This window comes from Lissotriton vulgaris, chromosome 1_1 (assembly GCF_964263255.1).
Source record: "Lissotriton vulgaris chromosome 1_1, aLisVul1.2, whole genome shotgun sequence".
NCBI classification, from domain to species: Eukaryota; Metazoa; Chordata; class Amphibia; order Caudata; family Salamandridae; genus Lissotriton; species Lissotriton vulgaris.
The window spans coordinates 311,808,122-311,832,404 of NC_141685.1; the positions used below are offsets into that span (position 1 = coordinate 311,808,122).

Here is a 24,283-nt window from a genome sequence, read left to right on the forward strand (position 1 = left end):
CAAGACGCATCCCCTACTCTGCGCAAGCATTGAGGCGCGAAGCATCGTCTCCCCTGAAGCAAGGAACCAACGCATCCCCAACTCTGCAAGCCTTTTATTTGTTTTGTGTTACGCATCCAGGTACTTTTGTGAGAACTGTGGTGCATTTACCATCAACTTGAACTAAGTGACTTCTACCATCTTTGAGTCTATTTTAGGTACATTATTGTGGATTTTTGTCGTTTATCATCTTGTGTTAAGTCTATATAAAGAATACTTATTTTTATAAAAACCTGTGTTGTGTCCATCGGTAGTGTTTTCACTGTATTACTGGGCGTGTTCACAAATGCTTAACACACTGACTCTGAGATTAGCCTGTCTGCTCGTGCAAAGCTACCAAATGGTTGAGCAGGGGTTTTCCAGTAGTGTAATCCCCCTTCCCTTAGAAGCAATGTCCCTATTTGGTCAAAGGTGTATACCATTGCCAAATAGAGACCCCCAGTTCTAACAATCTCCATAAAGCTGTAAGCAGCAATCGATACATAAAAACGATGGGAACAATAAACTTGGGTATTTTCAGATGTAAAAGCACATTTAGATCTAAAAATGTCTTAATTTACATCTGTTGGGAATTCACAAAAAGATTCCTAGCAGGCATAAATGAATTTACTACTGTGGATTTCTCCACCCAGTTGTGTAACAGAACTTGAGGAGGTCCCCTGCAAAGTGCATGGAGGCTCCCTCCCCCACTCAGTCAGCAGCTCTCAGGCCAGCCCATGCACAGTACAGGAGGGGGGCCCGCCCCATGGGGGCTCATGTTAATGCCACTGTCTCCACCATGACTCTGGAGAAATCTACAGTACTAACCTTCCTATAAGAAGTGGGAAGAGAGTAAACCAAAACTTGGTTAGGTTTGTAAGGTTTGTAAGTTTGTGAGTATTCATTAACTCAGATCCAACCATTTCTGACTCTTGAAATGGTCAGAGATTTACTCTTGCCAAGAGCAGAAGTAACTCCATTTCCACGATGGGAAAGGGAATTAATCCCCCCCAAACTAGGAGAAGATGTTCGGGAAGGGATTTTTTAACTGGGAATATATTTTGCCCTGTGTAGAAAAGAAAGAAAATTCTCACACCAGCACCGTTTTCCTGTTCTTAAGTCAATGTTAAATATAATTATGGATTGGGAAAACAGGAGTCGTGGAAACATGTTGCATGACATTCATAGACGTACGTCTAGAACTAGGAGCCAAACCCAGTTTTCCATGCTTGCTTCTGGAAACGTTTGTGATTTTCAAAAAGTACTACATCTACAACCATCATAGGAGTGCATTGGTGTAGATTTACTCTTTGAGTGAATTGCTTCCAAGGTATTTTTGTGGTTCTTCTACTTCTTTTTTATTTTCTCCTTCTGATCGTGTTCTTCTTCTTTGCCCTCTTCGTCTCCTTCCTTTCTTCTTTTCCTTCCATTCTTTTTACATCCAGATGACCCACATTTTATGCAATAGGCAGTACCAGTGTGAAGTAACATACCCTAATGCATGCATAATTGTGAAAGCAAGTCTTCTAAACAGGCAGAGTGATAACCTTGAAAGGTGAGGGCTTGGGGCAGGCAAACTGCACGGATTTTGAGTGCACACTAGCATTTTATTAGCTAGAGTGCTGAGCTTTTTCACAACGCCGATCAGTAGAAAGCAGTCATGCCAGACTCATAGGAGCTCTTCAACAAGAGTTCCTCAGATGCTGCTAAAGAGAAAGGTACACATTTATATTTTGGATCAATGTTCTTTATTCTGTTGATGCAAGTTGTTATCTTTCAGAATAATTCCTTATCAAAAGGGCCACAAGACATGGATGCCCTTCTCTCCAAGGATAAGTGCCATAAATGCAGTCTCTAAAGCTCTATCTAAAAAGCATGTACCCAGCCCAGGCACAAAATATATATGCCCAGATATTCTTGTATACACAAGATGTCCCCAGGTGTACTCTGAATCCAGATAGTTCCTTACCTTCAATCATAATCCATTTCTGAAATATTTACTTCATGTTTTTATTATAAATTCAATATATTCAAGCCCCTTTGACAAAAACCATTGATCTTTAGATTTTAACTGTGAATTTTAACATTCAATATAGTTTCCAGAGTGGGGATTATAACACACACAGTTCCTTTTTATTGCCTCCAAAGAAGTGAGAAATCGGTATATGGGGATCTTGAGTGCTTCTAATGTACGATAAAGACCTTTTCACCTCCTTTTGCTGTAATTTGGTGGCACGTCCAATCAGCTCCCTAATGCTGCAGTATCATGGTCTTTGCTGACTAAAGAGACATACTAACAACTCTACAAACTGCAATTTGTATATAAAATAGAGTTTGAGTTGTATTATTCCCAACAATGACTTTTAGCTGAAAGCTGATTCACACAGATTTTGATTTAAGTTATTCTTGGTGAACCCCTAACATTTCTGCATTTCAGTCCATTGTTATTTTGCTCATCTATATCATTACAGATAGAGACCAACTCCATTCAATCAGTCTTGAACCTGTGAACGTTGACGTGTGATGGTCCAGACCAAGCCAAGTTGCTTCTAAATGGGAATAAATGCATCAGCCGATTGCTTCAGTGAAGTGTGGCTTGAGTCCTATGACACTCCTGGACATATCTGTCACATCCCTCGCCCTTTACTGATATACGCCTGTCAGAAATTGGGTCATAAATCTAGGAAGAGGGACCCCAACCAATTTAATAAATGCATGCTTCTTAGGAAAAAACACAGTTGTGAGAGAATCGCTGGTCAACTCCTAGTGGCTATGACAAAAGCAGCAGGGAATCCCCAGAGACATGCATGTTAAGTTAAAGAAGTACTAACAATTTTAAAGAACACAACACAATAAAATTACCAAACCAATTAAAGAAAAAAATAGTGAACAAAAAGGAACCAAGATCAATAAGGTAGGTTAAGGGCACTGGAGATATTAATTTTACAAGATTTAAGCCAAAAAGCACCTTGAAAAAGTTTGATGACAATAGCTTGTTGTTGACTGGGACCATGGTGTGATTCCAGGCTGGCCGCGATGGAGCACAGGTCGAATACAGCATGGAGGTCTTCCTAGTCAAAGTTTTTAGCTTCAAACTAGAGCCCTCATTACGTATGACCTCTTAATTCAAAAAGGGCTGGTAACCGAGGCTACCAGCCCCAATGGAATTATAAGATTCTTTTTGCAACTGCAAATCTATTTATTTTAACACAGAGATTCTGGGTGCTAGAAGTAGCTGGAAATCGTTGTGGGAACACTGAGGGGAAAATGAGGAATTACTGGGGAATTGGACCCAAAATGATCAATTCCCCCATTAATTCCTTGTCAAGTTCTGGATTATCCTCGCCTTCAGATTTACTAATACCTTGATACATATTACTCAGGGTACAGAAAATCCAGGCCATATTTGAAGCAATACATAATTTGGCCTTAGTCTCTGAAACAGAAGTCAAATACTTCCATTGGGGCAAGGTCAAAGGTTATGGCCAATCAGGGTTTCTCAAAGTCAGAAGCAGCATTGCAGAATTCCCATTAAAGCTATTTGTTTTGGCACCAACACTTAATCAGGACAAACATACCTTTCATGGCCACCCAGGGTGATTCGTTGGTCATAGAGATTTGCTGCCTTGCTCTGGATAAGGTTTTACCTTTAAACTTTTTTGCAAGTTAAAATCCTGCCATAGGGCAAGGATAGAAGCTGTAGCTGGGTAGAGCTCCACAAGACCGAATAACTTCACTCCAATGTCATGCGGAACCCTTTCCAGTGCGACAAATAGCTATGAGTGGGACAGACCTGGTTTTCTTAACCAACTTGGGTGCAATCTTCAGGATTGACCTGAGCGAAAACCTAACCACAGTGGCAAAACCTGGAATAGACAAAATGGCATCGAAACTATGCCAATCTAATAAAAGCAAGCAACAAACAGTGAACATAAAATGCAATTTAAACAACATAATGCGTAAGATCACCAAGCACAAAAGCGAAAACGTAGAACTATGTGTAAAGGTTACTGCAATTCGTCAGTAATATAGGGAAGCCAGATATGCTTATAAGAGGAAGATGGAAGATCAGCGCTGGAAAAACGCATACGAAACCTTAAAATTAAAGGATCAGCAAAAATGTTATATCTCGATGAGCAAATGATTTAAGACAAATCAGTCACCGATTATCACAATCAACGCACCTACTATCAGGGAAATTTACATTGAAGTTCTTTATGTCAAACCCACCAGCGATGAAGGACCTAGAAATAATAAGATGAAAAGAAACAATGAATCAACGATTCACCTGGCTCAAATGGGTGACAGAGGAACATGTGAGCGGCAGATGAGGATATTGTTAAAATAACAACAACTCAAGTAGCACACCCCATAAAGTGAATGCGACCAGGTGGTGCGCCTGGCTCAAATGGAATCCCACCAATGATATGTAAATGGCAATCCAGAGATGGGCTACATTATCCCAGAGACATTGTGAGATTCACTCCTAGTCCCAATATACAAAAAGGCCTCCTGAGTAAGGCCAGAGAACTATCGATTGATCCCCTTGCTTGACTTAGAGGGGAAGTGTTATGCCAGTTAGGGGTATATTATCAAGGGCTGGTGATAACATCGCCGTTTTAGCGTCCGTTTTTGGGCAAAAAGCAGCAATAATTTTATCGCTTTATTAACAAGGACACTCTAGCTCGTGTTTCCTTGCCTTAGCGCCCGGTTTCCTATCGCATTGCTGATGAGATGTAAGGTAGGCGTGCCCCTTACAACTACATTATAAAATATCGTTAACGGTGCTTCGCTGTATTTACAACAAAGCCCTGTCCGGTTTAGCGTTGATTTATTTTGCGCTAACTGGGCATTAACGCTGGAATGTAACGTCTGTTAAATTCCAGACTAAGGCATACCTAACATGGGGGGTGGATTGTGTGGCTAAGACCGCAGGCCCTATCATCAAGGATATCACAGTTTTCCATGGAACATCGCTGGAAAACCAGCGATGTTCCATGGAAAACACCACTATCGCTGGAATAATTATCGACATTGTGCTATGCATTGTTAATACAGCGCTAGCATGGCGATAATTTCCAGCGATAGCCAGCGATAAAAAATCTCACTCTCAAGCGTGGCCAGCGATGATTATCGCTGCCGCTTGATAATATGCCCCGATAATATTTCAAGAGGTGCTGGGTTGGGCAGAAGAATTGAAAGCTGATCCCATATTCTCAAACAGGCTTTCAAAAAATCTGCAACATTGAAGACCATCTTATTTGCATCGCCCACAAGATAGAAGATACTTTAGCAAGAAAAGGGAAGGCTCTGTACTTAGAATATATTGACTTTCAAACTGCATTTGACAGTGTTTCATGCTCAAGATTGTGGGAAAAACTAAAGAATTGGGGCATTCCCCAAACCCTACTGAAAGCAAGTATTACCTTATACTCCGATACCTGGGTAAAAATAAGCATAACCACTGGATGGGCTACCACATACATAATTAAAATCAACAAGATGCTATAACAAGGGTGCGTTCTTGCACCTATACTCTTTAACTTGTATTTGGCAGACCTTCCAGAGCACTTAGCACGCGAGAGATCATTCCCACCTAAATTCTCAAGAACCAAAATCCAATCCTTACAATACGCAGACGACACAGTATTTCTAGATCAAACTCCGGTGGGACTTTCAGAGACACTGGACGGCATTGTCATTGCATTGTAAGGCAAATTGCCTGATTATCAATACAAGGAAAATCCCAGTTGATGATAGTTACCAGGCAGCATGCAAGAAAAGCGTCTTGGTTTATTGAGGGGAAAATCAACAAAGTTGTGACCGCATTTAAATGCCTTGGAATCTGGCTTGACCATAGGGGACGTTCAGCCTATCACATCACCGCCCAACAGGGTGTAGTGAATTCCCTAGTGGGGTCCTTTTGCAAAGTGGTCAAATCCATGAGCAAACCAGATTTATTTCCCTTCTTTAAGGTAATGGGGAGTACATTTTTACCAGCATTGGCCTACAGTGCAATGACATTTAGAGACAAAATGACAACTTGGTTGGATAAGCACAATCCGCTTGCTACTGCATGGTGTTTTTACTGCTGAATTACACCGCCCATGCTCAAATTCATATGAATTTAAACTGACATCACAGCCATGGTTACCAAAAGCCAGGTTGGTGGCCTATTGTTTGAAAGCCAAACCGGCTTAGGGGTGTACATTAAAAAGTCACAGCTGGACACTAATGAACAATCCTGCGACAAATTGGTGCAAGTTCCTAACGCACTATGTAGAGATCCTGGACGTACAAGTAATTTGGGAAGCTCTCTGCCAATACCAGTGGCGTCGAAGTTACTAACAAAGCAAGCAAAATTACTATTGGCTGAACAAGATGCTCATTTAGGTCATGGCAGCTGGGTGATAAAACTCTGACTCTGGGGCTTTGCCACACTATCTGACGACTCCCCTCAGCCTAACAATGAAGCGCCAGGTAACGGGTGTGCGCCTTGTCTTAGTTCCGCCGATGGCATACTGGTACGGAAGGAGGAATCATGAGGAGAAGGACAAACATTGACGTCTTTGTGGAACTGGGGAGGAATCATTGATCCATGTACTCTGCATCTGCAAGGAACTGCAATTGGCAACTGGTTTGTGAAATATGACATTGGTAACAACCTTGATGAACCTTAAACACCCGCATGAGCCATAGATTTAAAAATGTGGGTGCCAGCATTTTACGCTAATTGTTGAGTGAGATGTTTTTTATTAACTTCTTATTAATGCATTATTTAATGGTAACACAATGTCCTTTTAAATATATAAAAGGTTATATGGCTTATTTTGTATGTGATTGCAATGTTTTTAAGTAATTGTGCAATAAATAAATACATCTAAAAAAAATCTGAACCTTCCAGGGTAAGCCTTGGTACCATGTGACAGAGGGGAAAAATGGCTAAGGCCACTTTTCTCAAACTGCTGGAAAAGGTAATTCTGGTTATCCCTAAAAACACCGCCTCCTCTCCTCAGGGCAGGGTTCTAGGTACAAGGTGTGCCTCCAGCCAAGTTTCCTATGGGATCCAGTTTTCTGTGGTCAGCTGGGATGGCTTGGAATCAGGAGCCGTTTTGTATCCCTGAAACAGACAAAAAGTACTCCAACCACTTCGGACAGCAGTTCCAGTCCCTGTTTGGAGTCCTGTTTCCTTGAATGAGCTCTCCACTTCCAGTAGGACTCAGGAGTCTTCTTCTAGTAGAGTCCTCTTCTTGGGGTGGAATTGTCCCAGGTTCCTGAACATTCTGGGGAAGTGTTGGTTTGAGGTTACCGATTTATGCTCTGCACCTGCCCGTGACTGAAGAGACGCAGTTACCCTAGCCTAACTAGTTTCTCACAGCCAACTCCTTTTACATCACTTTCCCTTTGGTTTGCTGTAAAATTAGTCAGGAGCCCATTTCAGTTTGTCAGACCCCATCTGCCACCAGGCAGGCCTGTATTCAGCTTCTTAGCTAAGCTGTCAGGGTCTAAACTAGTTTGTTACATGCTCTGGCAGTAACTTCAATAATAATATTGTGCCTTCTTTGTAGGGGTCTTAAAGGCCGGTGCTGTGAAAGAAGAATTTAATGTCACTCCCTTCATCACTACTATCTATAGACTTTCTTTCATGTGTCCACTCTGCCATGTTACAGTTCCCACAGGGTCAATCTTTAAAGAAGCTGCAGTATGATAGATGCTCTCCGTTGCTAAGATATGGAGAATATCTGTATGATGATGTGGTATGCAGCACAGTTGTGCACCTTGCTGGGATGATGCAGATGAACTATCTCCAATTGTGGTCACTGAAAATAGCAATTCAGGCAATGGAGCGGAGTTTGAGGGAGACCCGATGTAAAATGTGTTTATACAAGTCTTTAGTGGGCAGCAGGTGGTGACCACTGCATTCCGACATCAAGCAGATTTGGAGGAGAGAATGCGACATTACTAACCCTGATACCCACCAACAAGATGGCGCCTGCCCACGGCTGACCCCAGAGAAACCTTACCTGTGGACTGCTTTCCAGTGGCGCGCTCCGTGGGGGTGCTGGCGGACCTGGTGAATTAAGTGGTGACCCCCCAACGCTTAATGTAGCTGAGCGCCGGCGTTGAGGCTGAGAAGGGCGCTGATGACCGTGGCAGCATTCTGAGAGCTCCCATGTCCAGTTGTGCCGCCACTACGTTCCTGCTCTGGTTGCTGCCGATATCACCACAGACGACTCTGCGGGGAAGCGACCCTTTACCGGTGGCGCGGTGGTTTTGAGACGCTCGGTTTTTCCGCCCCCCCCCCTGCCTTTGACTGCGGAGCTACGCACCACGCTTCACTGGGAATTCCTGCCTGGTCCAAAAACGGCGTCTGAAGACAGCCGGGACAGACATTAAAGGTCCAGACGTCTGGACCGACAAGGAGGCGCGGCGGAGGGCGGGAGGAGGTAGGCGACTAGCTCCATTGCTCTGCAAGATAGCAAGTGGCCCTCCCCAGCGCTGCAAATCAGTCACAACAAAAATGGCTACCGCCTGCCTGTTTCCAAAATGGCGCCTAAGTAAGGACAAGACACATACTGATGGTGCAAAATAGCAGAACAGACCACGAAGCGCGGCGGCGGACGGGAGGAGGGAGGCGTCCGACCCCTTTGCCCTGCCTGGTGTATTTCAAAGCGCCCCCCAGCACTACCAATCGGTCATGAAAGGGGCCCCAGGATGCCTGACCCCAACATGGCTGACGATGACCTCTAGCTCTCTGTTCGACTTTTATACCTTCGCCATTTCTTCTCGGTCCATGGCTCCCTCTCTTGCCTCCTTGCTCTAATGCAGGAATTGAATGGCTGGCCCCGGAGCTTCTACACGTCTTCCAGGACCTGGGTTGCGTGGGCCTCGGGCTGTTGGCGGTGCTGAGATGCACAGAAATGCCCCTGGGGGGCCGAAGGGTGTGTGCATGATCAGGAAACGTGAATGGCCTGCTGCTAGTGGTAGTCTGATTCAAAATCCACCCGCCGACACCCGAGGGAAGAACGAACGCAACTACAGGACAGCTGGTTTTGCCTTCATTTTCATCGGCCTATATGGTAACCCCAGCGGCCTCTCTGGCTTGTTAATACACCCTCCCCACCACCTTCTTCTTTTACTTCTATCATCGTAGCCTATGTTTCTATTCTAAACTGTTTTCCCCTATCGTTGAGACCTGAGCAACATGGCTGATGCCCGATGGAGTTGCTAGACAACTATTGAGGAGATTGGCCCTGGTTTCCCCCTCGACCGCCACCTACCCAGCCGGACATCGGACATGGTTCTTCCTCGTCTCCCGCTATGGCTCCTTCTTCCCCTCCTTCCCTATAAGTTCTCCCAACCCCGTGTTTGTTTTACTTTACCTTACTACGCAATTTATAACTCAATGCTTCCTCTGTTCTAGCGCTCTGATACCTACGAGTAAAGCCAGCACTTTTTAAACCTTTTGATGTACCTTCTAATCATCTAATGCAACGTTTCCCCTGGTTTTGCGCTCTGAAACCTCCGGGTCTAGATAGCGCTATATAACCTTCGCAAATCAAATAATCTAAACTGGTTTTTCCTAAACGCTGAGACCTGAGCAACATGGCTGATGACCGGTGGAGCTGCTTGACAGCTAATGAGATGGGCCTTAGTTTCCCCCTTGACCGTCACCTACCTAGTCGGACATTGGATATTGTTCTTCCTCATCTCCCCGCTATTACTCCTCCCCCCCCCTCCTTCGAATTACGGAAACATTGTCTATGTGTACTGTACTTTACTATGCTCTTTTAACCGATGTAACCTGTAACGCAACAATTCTAAATGTAAAGCGCTCCGATACCCTTTTGGGTCAAGTTTGCGCTATATAAAACTTTATAAATAAATAAATACTTTAAAAAAAATAGCAATGCTTAGAGCATAGTCAGATTATGAAGAGAAATTCTTTGGGAAGCAGCGCAGAAAATAAACGTACTCTGTTTCAATATGACTTTAAAATATCCTGCTGCAACCATGACTGTGGATACCTTACAGAGAGATGGGCGGACAACTATCCTACCTCTTAGTAGCGTGCTTTAAAAGTTTGGTTGTAGGAGCATTCTGAGAATGTAATGCCAAGGTTCTCATCACCATGAAAGACAATACCTGGTACAAACCTAAGTTATTCAGGTACAAGTGGGCAACCACATCAAGAGCTGGTTACTCAAGCCCCCAACAACCAACTCGGCAATCTCACCAATGTCTCACTGAACCTCCATCTATGTCTATACAAACAGATTTCATAATCCTAGAGAAGAACAACAGAGGAATTACTCACTGACATAATCTCTACTACACAAGCACATACATTTCCACTCACCTCCAGACAGTAATATAAAACAAGTGACAAGATATCATAGATAACCTTCTAACAAAATAATATTACAAAACATAAAAAAAAGCTTTAATATAGCAATAACAAAGTAATGTATTTAATATGAAGTAGAAAATGAAAAAGGAATATGAATTTTTAGTACAGCAAATCAGGAGCTGGAGGATAACTTCTATTTCTCTCCTAGGGCCATGATAACCACGTCGGCCTTGTGCACTTCCTTGGCAAGCCTGCAGCAGAGGACAGCGTAATCGTCCAGGTTCTGAAGAAGCAAGGAGCCATTCCATTTGTGAAGACCAACCTTCCACAATCCATGATCAAGTAATATTTGTTAATGTTTTTAATGTAAAAGTAGTGTTTCTGGGACTTCCCAGATCCATGCTTGATGCAGGATTGTAACACATTTTACTTTTAGGGCTCTGGGCCAAGATGTGCTAATCTCAAATTCTGTGTAGGTTTCCAGCATTTGAGATTATTAAATCAGCAAAGAGGTGCCCTGGAAGTGAAGGATTTGCCGGCAATGAACCAAGGCAATGAATTTAGAGAGGTCGAAATATGGTCACTTACTCTGGGATTTATTTCGAAAAGGCCGGAAATGCACTGATTGGTTGGGTAGCTCGAAGTACATACCACTGTAATAGTCTGACACTAATGAGATAAAGGCATTCAGGACATCAACTTGATGGGAAAAGCAAAGAACGCCACATTCATTTTGGATGATTTACTTGATAAAAGCAGCTATTGGAGACTGCTCATGGCTCAAGTGAGCATCGAGTGATAGCCGGGCATGCGTCGTGGGTTGTTGATACCTGATCGTTGAAGATGCCTGAGGAGTGGGCCTCATGCTGGCAGACTACTGTCTGGATATGAAGGAAGGTGGTGAACTGTGAGAAAGATGTCAGACTTGCATGTTTTAAGTTCATGAATGTAAGCTGACATCCACCTGCCAAGCAGAAGAGCAGATTGATGGTCATGAGTCGTCAAGGTAACCATTTAGATTTAGGGGAATCTGGGTGTCATCAAAAGACATACACAATTGAGCTTTTTAAGCACTGAGGTGAAGGTTATAGATCATATCTACACAAAAAAGGGTAAAGTTGTCCATCAATCCAGTGCACCTTCAATGTGTTAAAAAGTGTGCTTTCATTATCTGTTGGTGTAAAGGGGATGCCCCTCATAGCCAATGCCACTTTCCTATGGTCACTTGTCTTCCAGGCTGGTGTTGCTGTGGGAGTTGACCAATGCTTGATGCCTCAGTTGGTCTGGGATTCATAGTGGACAACGATGTCTGTGGCTGTACATGATCTGCGGTCATTGTTGATGTCAGTATGTGTAACACAATGCAGACAAGCAGCAAACGTCTCTATTTGCCTTGATACAGGAACAAAAATTAATGTGTACTCCACTGGTTCATCAGTTGAGCATCCCGTTAGGGTGTGTGCCCATCGTTTCACTGGTATCGGGGTTTATGAACCATAAACCACGTTCCCAGATTTTTTGCTGTTCCTGTTGAGGAAGGGCACGATAATGAGTGATTGCGGGTGTGTAAGTAGACGCTTATCTTACATATGAAAAGTTGTTACTTTCTTAGTACGACAAAATGAATGTATTCACTACTAGTCACTTCACTGGCCTCCAGCATGGCAGCCTTGCCCGAAGAATTAGGTAAACATGTTAAATAAGCCACACATACCGCTTGTATGATGAGGCTGCTCTAGCCCTTGCAGTTGAAATTGACGAAGGGGTGGTTGTCAGGCTTTTTGGTGGTAGTGTGTATAATCAATGGTGAATATGGCAGGATGGGAGTTTCACTGATCTTATGGAAGTATGTTTTGGTTGTCTAAGTTCCATGGTGTGGTTAGAAAAGTGACAAAAGGTGCCACATTTGATTTTAGCACAACTGTGACTTGCCAGATTGCTTAATAGATGGAAGATTTTGAAATATTGATTGTGTTGCTCAGGTGTCTCTCTGGAGAGACCCTGTAGCACACTGTGTTTGTGAGAGAGCAATGTTGTTCCAGCAGGCTTAGCCTCACATTGTCAGTGTGTATTATGCTCTTGGAGATGTCTATTACACTTTTCATGCCGCCCTTTATTAAGGAAAACCAATGGATGCATCCCCGGTCACTGACATTGGGTACTCTTTACCATTAGTTGGAAATCCTTCTCCTGTGGGTTTTCCTTTTCCTCACTTCACCAAAGAAGAACTTGTGGAAGGTGTTGTTACATTCTCGTGTGGTACAGCTCCTGTCCCGGGGAGTAGGGTGTTCCATTTTATTGCATCTTCTCTCTGTACAGGAAAGGATTGTATGTTCATAGAGATGTTCCTATTCAGAAGCATCTGGTGAGGGGGTGTTTGCCCTGCCTTCATGGTTCCTTGGCTGCCTCTGTTATGTGCCTAGGTTATGATTAACTGGTAGCAGAAGTTCCATCCATTTTCAGCGTTTATTAAACCGAATACACTTGATGTCCTATGATATTATCAGCTCTTGCCTCTTCTGAATAAATGCTCTATTGTTATATTCAAATAACCTACTTTTTCCCCTCAATCAGGAGCTACAATAACGTAACATTTTAATGTTTACAGTAACATTACAAAGTAAGAATAACATAGCTTTTTTAATCTTTAGGGATTGCACTGAGCAAATAAAGAAAGTTCCTGCTGCTGGTGGCACAAGCCATGCTCACCACGCCATCTTTCCTTGATCGTGTGACGTGCTTTTCTTCCATGTAGTAATGCCCACAAGTGATCTAATTTCCACTCAGACAAAAGACTACCCTGATTATGTAGCAGTTACCACGATTTCATGGGAATGCTGAAAATGTTATTGTCATTCAGTCCCATCAGGAATCATTTTTGTAAGAAATCTGTCCACCATGCCTACCTTTGGTGTAGCCCTTGTTTTCCATCTCCATCAGTATTTTCACCACTCCAACAATTTAGAATTTAAGTAGTGTTAAGTTGTGTCTCATTTAGTTAAAGTACCTTTACACACTAGTTCTCATGCTTTGAGTTATATCTGATTTATTTGATAAGTACATATTTGAATTTTTTTTGTGATGTCTGTCCTAAATACGTTTAGGCCCTGAGACATTTTCAGGTGCAAATGACATTTTCTGTTATACATTTTGCAACGGTTCAAACTAAAAAGTGGATGTTCCATAGAACATCCCTTTATTAGACTGCAACCAGTTTAAAGTGCTGTGCTTATCTTGAGTGCCCATATCGACTTTAGTAAGTGTATCTCATAAGTTTTCTTTTCCTATTAAAACAATCAGTGGTTTTCCCAGTTGATTTTACTGCACTGCAAGGCTAATATATGACCCCATGCACCAAGAAATATGACATGAGGGGGCAGAGAGAGAGAATGATGGAGAGTGTGTATCTGGATATGGAGGGATGCTATGCTAGTGTCCTCCTTATTAGGTCTCGGCTAGACAGCACATGCACTGTCTCGAAGAAAAATGTTGCATTTAATCTGTGGACTTCAGCCCACTCACTGGCTTCCCATTTGCTTGCTCCATCGTCTGTTTCATATTCTTTGTCACCATTTGTCTTTGGCATGCATGGTGATGCCTCTCCTTGTTTTTAGTCCTGCCACCAGATCATGGATCAAGTACTTGCAAACATCCACTGCTCCTGTTTTTATGAAGATTTTAGGACCTACTTTTTTTGTTTCTTTTCAGCACTGTACACAGTGCACCAGCTTGTATTAGCTCTGTCTCCTCCCACTCGCCCTCATGAGCTATCCACAGTTCTCCTCCTACCCCCTGCCCATCACTGCTTTTCCTATTGTTGCTGTGCTTCCTTTTCCCCTCCTCTTCCCTTCCATCCCTGCTTGCTTCCTTGCACCTCCCGGTGCTTGCCCTATCCACAAATCACCTCCTTCCCCGAACCCATCACTGCTTTAAACCGCCATTGTAATCTGCTTTGTTCTAGTGAGTGGTGGTGTTCTGCCTTTTAATAACCTGTTGGTGTATAGCTGATGTGCTGATTGGAGCATGTGTGTGGGCACGGCTACTATTACTTGGCACACTTGGTGTCTGTTTATATTCCATGTGTGTGGGCACTAGGGGTGTGTGTGTTTACACCACATATGGTAATTCGCAATGCTGTTTATAGCTGAAAAATCAGACCTCAAGTGAATCAGGTATGCGTTATCAAAGGGCATGTCAGAGCTTCTAAAGTACCTGTAACTTCTGCTGTTATTGCATAGCCACGTTTCTCCTGTGCAAAATGATTGAACTGTTCGTGTCTCACCTTGTTGCTTCTCATTTCTTAAGTTGGGACTCTATTTCTTCAAATTTCTTCCATCAGGACACTTTATTTCATTTTTTGCATTCACCAGTGAAGTGTTTCCATGCACCATTGTTGCTTAACTTGAATAATCTTCAAAGGAGCCAGGCTGAGTCTTGATGTCATCAAGGTGTGCCTGTCCCTCGGTGTTCATGGCAAAAGTAGTCCTTTTAATGTTGTTGCAGATGAGCTGTATTTGTATCTCCCTAGCCTTGGCCTCAGTTCCACATTTTGTGATTATGGACAAATCAATTAATTTGCCCATGCTGGCTGCATTTGCTGTCGGTTGCCCGTCCACTTCCCACCAGTGGCTGCTTGCCCCCACTGAACTCGGTCGTACACCTCCACCGACTGTATGTAGCTCCAATACTACCGGAAGGTATTGGAGTGCTTTATATTAGCACCAGTTCATTTGCACATGGACACATTATACTTGTAGGCATGGAGAGTTTAAGTGATTAGCCCAGAATCAAGGATGTGAAAGTGACGTCAAAACGTGCACTCAGTTTACCAGCTCTATAATCCGTAGCTAAGGCCCTTATGCCACATCCTCTCCCAAGAGGTCACCACATCATCTCCCTAGCCTCGGTCTCAGTCTCACATTTTGTGATTAAGGCTAAATCACTTACTCTCCCTTAGGCAACCAGCATTTGCAGTTGAATGCCTGTCCACCTCCCATCCATCGCGGCTTGCCCTGGTGAACTCCATTGCTAAGAGTGGAGAAGTGTGGCTCACTGGTTAGAGAAGGCAGACCCGGACGCTGAGATCAGGCCCGGGACCAGGGTTCAATTCCCGACGCGGCAGGGTCTTGAGCCCAAAATGTCCACTGACTCGGTAATTCTCGCTTCGGTGCCTACTCGAATCACAGGTTCACACTCTGCAACTCTGGGCAATAGCTTGCTTAATCTCCACAACGGCCCCCCCGCGGCGGGATGCTTGGCTTTCACCTTGGGGATACCAAGTAGGGGCTATCTCACAGGGAAAAACCAGGACGGGTTCCCAATGCAAAGCGCTTTGAGACCTGGCGGTGATTTTGCGCTATATAAAAACCCATCCATCCATCCATCCAAGATCCCCTCCTCCCCCGACTCTGCTTTTCAAATTTGTTTTTTGCTGCAGTTTTATATAGTGCCAACACAATCCAAAGGAATTGGAGCACTTTACATTAACATCAGTTACTTATCATGAGGACACAGTAAATTTAGACAAGTCACTTAATTTCCCTGTGGCAGCCCGCATTTGCTGTTGGTTGCCTGTCAACCTCCTGCCTGCCATTGATTTCCCGTGCTGAACAACAGTTGCACAGATCCCCTCCTCCTCTAGATCCCCTCCTCCTCCAACTCTGCATTTGACATTTGTTTTTGTGTGCATTTTTATGTAGTGCCAACACCACCCAAAGGTATAGGAGCCCTTTACATGAGCACAAGTTACAATTTTTGTGCCGTTTTACATAGCGCCAACACCACCAGAATATATAGGAGCGCTTTACACTAGCACAAGTTACTTTGCATAAGGACACATTCATTTTTGTAAGCAGGGGGAGATTAAGTGATTTTCCCAGAATCAAGGATGTTAGGCCGATGCTGAAACTCAAACCCGGTTTTCCTACTCCATAGTCTGCAGCTCTGGCCCTTACGTCACATCCTCTCCCTAGAGGACGCCACATCATCTCCCTAGCCTGGGCCTCCGTTCCACATTTAGTGATTATGGGTAAATCACTGAATCTCCTCTTGAGCGCCCACCCACTTACTGCTGGTTGCAAGTCTACATCCCGCCTGAGGCTGCATGGCCCCGCAGAACTTCATTGCACAGATCCCCTCCACCACCAACTCGGTTTTTCGAATTTCTGGGTGCAGTTTTGTATAGTCCCAACACCACCCGAAGGTTTTGGAGCACTTTACATTAGCTCCAGTTAGTTTACACATGGACACATACATTTTTGTAGGCACAGTGAGATTAAGTGATTTCTCCCGAAATCAAGGATGTTAAGCCGACGTCAAAACTCGGACCCAATTTATCAGCTCCACAGTCCGTAGCTCAGGCCCTTACGGCACATCCAATCCCAAAAGGACACCAACACATCCCCCTAGACTTGGCATTAGTTTCCCCTGTGTGAGAAAAATCAATTGCTTTTAGATGTCGGTTAGACAGTGCATACGGTGTCTCGAAGAGAAGTGTTGTGTTCTGTCTGTGGGCTTACAGACCGCCCATCTCCTTCCACTGGTAAACTTCAGCATTGTTTTCAATTTCTTTGATACCGTATGTCGTGGTATGTGGGCGTCATGCCCTCTTCTTGTGTTTAGCCCTCCCATAGCGCATGGTCCAAATACGTGCACTTCATAGGAGTCCTTGTGCTTTCAGGTCATCTTCCTTCTACACATACCACTACAATGCATGCATATGTACATAAACAAAACCTTTTCTTAAAAAGTTGTTAAAACACAACCAGCACTTGTTTTTTTTGTTGCACAATCCAATGGCATTGGAGCGCTCGCTCTTTCTTGCCATAGGGCATTTTTTTCGATCTACATTTTTGCTTCCTCCTGCTCTCTCCAGTTGTTGCTTGCCCATCCCCTTCTGCTTCCATGCTTAACCCGTCCCCCAACTACCACCCTCGTTGCAGCTGTTATTTATTTATTTTTGTGCGATCAGATAGTATTTGAGCACTTCTGCCGTACTCCGTCTTGCTATAGTGCTAACACCAGACGATAATTTTGGAGTGCTATAAGTGCTCACCACAATACACAAGACACATTCATTGTTGTACGCAGGGGACAGCATAAGTGATATACCCAGAATCACAAAATTCAGCCAACCCCGAGATTCAAACATGGTTGCCCAGTTCCCTTGATGGCAGCTCTGACTGTTACGCCACATCCACACTTCACTGCAAATGTCCTCAGCTGTTTCTCACCATCACTCCCACATTTGTTCATCAAGACCCAGTCAACACTGAACAAGCGTTTTCAAAGCCAAAAGAGCTCAGCAATGCCCGTGGTATTGGCCTTGTCAGTGCGAATGTCTTTTTGCCATGTTGTCTATCAGCACATCTGCTGTTCAGCATGGCTGAAAGTCACTGAAAACGTGGTATGATGGGGCCATCACAGGCCACGTCATAGCGCTTTTTTGTGTTAGGAGTGGTAGGACAATAAACTCAAAAATAAGGGGCGAAGAGACTCTGCGTAGGCTCAACATCCTGTGATTCTGGGATTTCAGTGACTTTCAGCCATGCTGACCAGCAAATGTACCGCTAGACAGTATGTCTAAAAGACAAGGCAATAGCTTTGGCATTGCTGAGACCAAATGGCTTTACCAATGCTTGCTAGCTATGCCGCTGCTGCAGGCTTGGACGTGGCCCTGGCTCCTTCCACTCAGTACAGAGCCAACTTGTGGCAGTATCCATGACAGCCCCTTTCAAGCCGTTACTTATGCACAGTGTTACTCTCCCTCATTGCCCATATATGAATACTGTAACTGCTACAGTTAATGCCAGCACTTGCTTTTACTCAATTTTGTGTACTTTAAACATGTTTCTTGGCAAATTATTTTCAAAAAATAAGGTAGGAATGTTTTTTAAATGTGCAAAAATTGTGCAATGGTTATTTGACACTGTGAAATCTAAGCATCACTATCTGTTCTCTTTCCCACTTTAGCTATGATTGCAGCAATTCAATATTTGGCCAAACGCTTAATCCACGAAACCACAAGAAGACCTGCGGTGGTTCCAGTGGGGGAGAGGGTGCATTGATTGCAGGCGGTGGCTCTGTGTTGGGTGTTGGATCAGATGTTCTAGGCAGCATACGCCTGCCCTGCAGCTTTTGTGGTATCTGCGGCTTTAAGCCAACAGGATACAGACTCAGGTATGCTATTGAATTCAATCTTTTAATTCTATGGATCACTGCTATTATCCCTTTCAAATGTTTTATTACTAGATTTGGGATACTTGATTTCAGTTTTAAGCATATCGACAATGACTATATATGAGAGTGTGTGTGATTGTTCATATTAGATACATTTCCATAATATATATAGTTTGGTGACTGCAAATGAAGCTCATCCCAAGGGCCCACGGGCTGGCTGAAGACCTTGCACGGTGCATAATGTTTACATGGCTGGTAAATGCAGACATCATAAAAAATATCCCATGAAATGTATTGCAAAAAAAAAATCAGTTATGCTTCTGTGAGCAAGGAAGTAAAACATTGCTGAAGCTTGCCAGTTGTGACGTACAATGCCCAATGTACACCATAACTCTCGCCTCATTGATGGATTGTGAGTGACAGAGTGAAGGCTAAGTGAGTGCATGCATGAAAGAATAACACATTTAAGGATGGATGGATGGAAGGCTGGTTGAAAGCATAAGTGAGAGCCTGATTGGAATCTGACAGACCTCAGCAATTTTGCAACCGAAGGCTTCAGGCAGCAGTAGTGATAATGTTATAAAACCATTCTAGGCATTCAGGTAATGCCAGTTCAGGCATTAAATCAGAGTTTCACACATTAAAGCATGGGCTGTTAAATATATCACTAAAACATTACAGAAATGCGGTGCTATTGAGTAGGTGTAAGTGAGAAGCCATTACACTTTGTAAAAGGTCACCCACACACTGACCATCTGTGGTGGCCTCCAACTCTCAAATTGTGAGAGGGAGCTCAGCATTTTCTAACCAGCCAGGGCACTTTCCTTTATACAAAGCAAAGCAAGCAAAGCCAGCAGAGGATAATAATAGGGATTAATTGCATATGGTACCAAGAGTGGCAAATTGAAAGGCTTTTATGTGTACACATACAACGTTGGAGTTGTTTTCTGTGCATGAAGAAAGTTTGCAGGGCTGCTTTTCAGGCTACATCTGACCTGTGCGCAGTGCTGATGACCAGGCTGTGCTCGCACTGAATGTGAGAGAAGTCTGTATGGCTGCTGCCCATATTATACCTATTCTGTGCAAGTAACTCTTATGACCACTGTGCACTTCGGATACGATGATTTCATTTAAAGATTATAACATCACCCAATTCAGTACTGCAACTAAAACTAGACTGTCCTTTGAAATCAAATAATCATTGAAAATAAAAGCCACAGGTCCATGTGACCTACTGGTCGTGGTATTTACAGCCCACCTATACACCCCAGTAACAGTTTTTGGAGAGTGATGAAGGCATAAATAAGTGTGACCCCATCGAAGTCTATGGAGATGTTTTGGTTGTCCAAGGGGTGGATATGGCTGAATTGAGGTTGCACCTGCCAAACAAGGGTGAGCTGACATGGAAGTGAAATAAGGCTATATATACACACCATGCAGTGACACGGTTGGTAAAGATTGGAATACACTGTACACCTGTCTGGGTATCCTTGGCAGAGAAAAGTTAACAATGTTGCTCTCTCTTTAATAATGGGTTGCCTAACATAGAAGTATTACATTAATATTAAACGTGCAGATCACGCCTAGGAAACTGCTCCCGACGAGTTGCATTAATAACATTCTCAAAGGGGCTATTAGAGGCAGTGTGAGTGCCAAAGGACCAGGGCCATAGGCAGATAAAGAAAAACTTCACAAGTCGGTATTCATAGTCAAAACCTTAAAGGTTTATTTAAAAAGTTAAATGATTACAGAAAGCAAAAGTCAACTGACAAGTCAATTCAAATTCAAATCAATATCACTAAATATCGTACGGCAAGAGAAAAAAAAGTGTCCAAGTATAGGATCAGCAAGAGGACTGCCTTAGGAGAATAGGCAAAAAGGCAAAAAGCTCTGGCACAATTATCCCAAAAAGCGCACAATTGACAGGTTTTTAGTCTGTGAAGGGCAAGCTCAGGAAAGGGGGTGCAGTGGTATTATGGGCTGTACTAATTAAAGTTATGTGACTAAAGGCAATCAGAATTCAGTAACTGTATTGAGTGAAACATACCTAATCCTGAAGCCCACCTAAAATAATTAACCTACATGCAAGGGGAAATTACATTACATTGATAAACAATAAACAATGCGAAATTAATAAACAAAATGTTATGGTTGCAGGCAGTAACCCCCTTGATTATTTACAACATTACTAGAATATCTCTGTGATGGCTTACCATAAATTGAATCCCATTTTGACTATTTTATTAAAAGAAAGGCATTGTAGAGAGAAACACCGTTATGCAGAATACGTCCCTTTGCAATTTTAAAAGCAAAGTTGTCTTCACCTATAAATGCACAATGAGAAATGTCCAGTAGATTTGTTTTTGTTGCCTGCTAACTTAATGATGCAAAAGAACATTGACAATTTAATTATTAAATCTTCTCACACAAAACACATACAAAAACTATGCAACCACATCTAGTAAGCATTCAATTGAACCTTTATACAAATACTGGTAATTAGTTCTAAAGTTAATGTGGGAGTTTATGAGCAAATTAGAGAATCGCAATGGTTCAGAGCCTGACTGCACCGGATACCAGCAAAGCATCTTTTTTGTTACAAAGAGATTGTATAGAAGTTAAACGCAGAAAGAGAGTTAACCTTCATTTGAGGTACCCAAAAATGGAGAGCAGGCGTGAAAATACTAGTTGTGTTTTATGCAGCACTATGAGCACCAACAAAAGATCCTACTGACCAACCAAAGACATTGCTAGCTTGGTGGTGGGCACAGGGGAGCCTATTGCTGAAAATAACAATCGAAGGCTAACGTCGAGAGAAGCTGACTTTCAAAGGATCATGCGCAGGTTATGTACTGACCAACTGCCACTGGTAAACACATGTCTTTCAACTGAGCAAATCTTTCCCCGACAGTTCAGGACTTTGTATGGTTAGGCCCATTTAAGAATGATTACTTGACAAGAACAGTGAGGATTGGGGAAAACGTATCTTAGCCCTGGTTTGATAGGGAGTGTAGACTCCCCTTCATCAGGCCCTTCAGGTTGTCCCTAGAGATTGTGCCCAAATAGCCAATTGCAGGAAAGACTACAAACTAATCTTGAGCAAAAAGAAAGTGAGTTATCAGTACGAAGTATGGGACTACTTAGTTATCGCATGTATGGTTAAAAATGCATGTTTGTTCGGGCTCACAGCAAATAAAATAAACCCTCTACTCGCTGTAACGCCCAACTGGACACCAGCATATGTCCTAACCAATGGGAAGATCATTTTCAAATGGATACTGTCCAGGGGATGCCAAATGAGAAGGAAAATGTAATTCTCCATAGATAAAGTCATCATGGCAATCCATGCCAGTTCTTCCAACAAAGCTCCTGGACCTGATGGTGTCCCTGTGGCTCTGTACAAGTCAAATATGGCACTGTGAGCCCCCCTTGACATGAATTTTATTAACCAAAACTGCCCTCTCAATCATGGAGAATGGCCATAATTTTCTCTTTATTTTAAAAAATCTCTTGAAGGAACCCCAGCTCCTTATGCCCAATATCTCTCATAGACTCCAAGGTCAAGATAGTAGGAAGGATAGTTTTAGAAAGGCTGCTAGTCTGAGTGGAGGACAACACATCCTCTCTAGACTCCAGTATGGGTTTAGAGCTGGGTTTGGGACTATAGAACAGTGCCTCAATCTGTATCTCATAATTAACAAATACTCTGTAGCAAAGCAAAGATCTTTTTTTTTAGTTTTTTTTGGGAGCATTTTTGGACCTCTCCTGTGGGCCAAGTTGTAGAGTTGAGATATTGATAAGGGCCCTATACCACGATCTATCTGCAACCATTATGTATGGGTTTTTTTGCGACCGGTCAAGGTGTGCACCAAGGGTGCGTCCTTGCCCCAATACTTTTTTTTTATCTTAGTAGCTTAGATGAGGCACTGTTGACTAAGGGAGCAGAAATTTCCATGATTAAAAGTATCTCTATTCCCTCTCTAACCTATGTAGATGACAGCAGTGTTACTTGCTAAAACTCCAAATGGCCTGAAACTTTTAATAGAGGGCAACATCGATTATTGATCTCCTTGAAGCTGGATGTGAATACCACCAAGACCTTTGTTATGGCCTGTGGATCAAAGAATGTTGAAATGCAGACTCTAGCAATAGATGGCAAACTAATATAAGAGTTAATTAATTTTCTTATCTTGGTGTCACTTTTGAGTCGAAGGGTTCCGGGCGGGCGTGAATTTCCAGGGCTAGAATCTGATTTCTCAATTGTCACAGATTAATTTTTAAGCTGGCTTCTTTTAGTGGCTACAAACCAATTGCCCCCTTGTTTTGAAGTTTATAGGAGGAAATATCTTTCGGTTTTAACTTACAGCTCACGCATTTGGGGCTCCAAAATGGATTCTAGCCTCCAAGTGGAGGAAAATAAGGTGTGTAGAAAGCATTTACGCCTCCCGCCGTATAGCCTGAGTTTCATATTGCATAAGGATTTGGGCTTGGAGTACGTTGAGGACTAAATCAACTTGGCCCCACTGCTACTGGGTTGCCCTATATGGAGCAATCCTCATGCCCTACTAAACAGAGCTATCATTGAGGATAGTCTATCATGCAGCATGGGTCTCCGAATTCCGTAGCTGGCCTATGTCAAACAGCAAGGTCAGACTGGCCACACCAGGCATTGGGCGTTTCCCCGGGAAGCTGGAAGTGCCGCAAGTGCATTTTTGTTAGTGGGGGCCGGTTTTGTAGCAGTGCATCAGTTTTAAAAACACTGCAAAGTTCCTTGTAAATCCAGCAGTTTTCAGGCAACAATAAAAGTTTCAGGATTACTCTGGTGCTTAATGTACCTGCTGGAGAGAGATGGGAGTTTTGTCTAGTGGCAGTTTTGACTCTAAGGTAGTGCAGAGGGTTAATATGCCTGCTGCAATGAACGTATACCATGCATATCATAAAACAGTATTTTATCTGCATAGCTCAATGGGTTACTGCTTTTGTTACAGAGATTATTATGTTACTGTGCAGTTCATAAGTTACAATCGTACTCTAGCACAGTGAGCTATGAACTGCTATCCAATAGCTGCATGCAAACTAGATGGCACAGCTTAGAAAGTTGTGTTTTTCCCATTCTTTCATTATCCTGATGTTACTAAAAAGGTTTGTTTGGGTACAAATTCTGATTATTAGTCAACCCTAAGCAATGTGTTAAGTTCTGAATCCTGGGTTTGTGCTTCTCCAGAGCAAGCACTATTAAAATATGCCTACTACTATGTATGATATGTGAATCCTACATCCTGTAGTCCCCTTTTCCTTATGTAACATTTTCTATACACTGATTTACACATGTATGATTCATTGTCTGCATGTGTTTGTGATGTAAAGTGCTCTGATACCCTACACTGATATGAGAGGTGCTAAAAACAAATAAAATACATGTGAGAGAGGGGCAAACGAGAGATGAGCGACACTGTTGTAGGATGATGGTGAGGGAATCATTTTAAAGCCCCAACAAAGATTGTTTTATCCTGGTGCACAGTAAGGTCATCATGTACTGTTTTAAATGCTAATACAATTGAATATATAATGACACATGTGTTGTAGAATGCACCATTTCTTCCAAAATGTTCATGGAGAGAGAACTCATCCACAAAACCCCCTTTTGTAGTGGTCGGGCTCACTCACTATGCACCATACTGACCGTCTGTCAAAATATGCCAGGGCTGCTTTGGGTTCCTAGTTCGGCCCTGTCAA

The 24,283-nt window shown here is 43.0% G+C and overlaps 1 protein-coding gene across 3 annotated transcripts in view; it reads left to right on the top strand.

Moving 5' to 3' along the window:
- LOC147747102 (vitamin D3 hydroxylase-associated protein-like) overlaps window positions 1-24,283 on the top strand; it is a 382,698-nt gene that overhangs the window by 156,076 nt on the left and 202,339 nt on the right. For all 3 annotated transcript variants that reach the window (XM_086952351.1, XM_086952352.1, XM_086952350.1), the window contains exons 4-5: window positions 10,578-10,711; window positions 18,341-18,547. In XM_086952351.1, coding sequence (XP_086808477.1) covers window positions 10,578-10,711; window positions 18,341-18,547 — 341 coding nt within the window. The remainder of the gene's footprint in view (window positions 1-10,577; window positions 10,712-18,340; window positions 18,548-24,283) is intronic.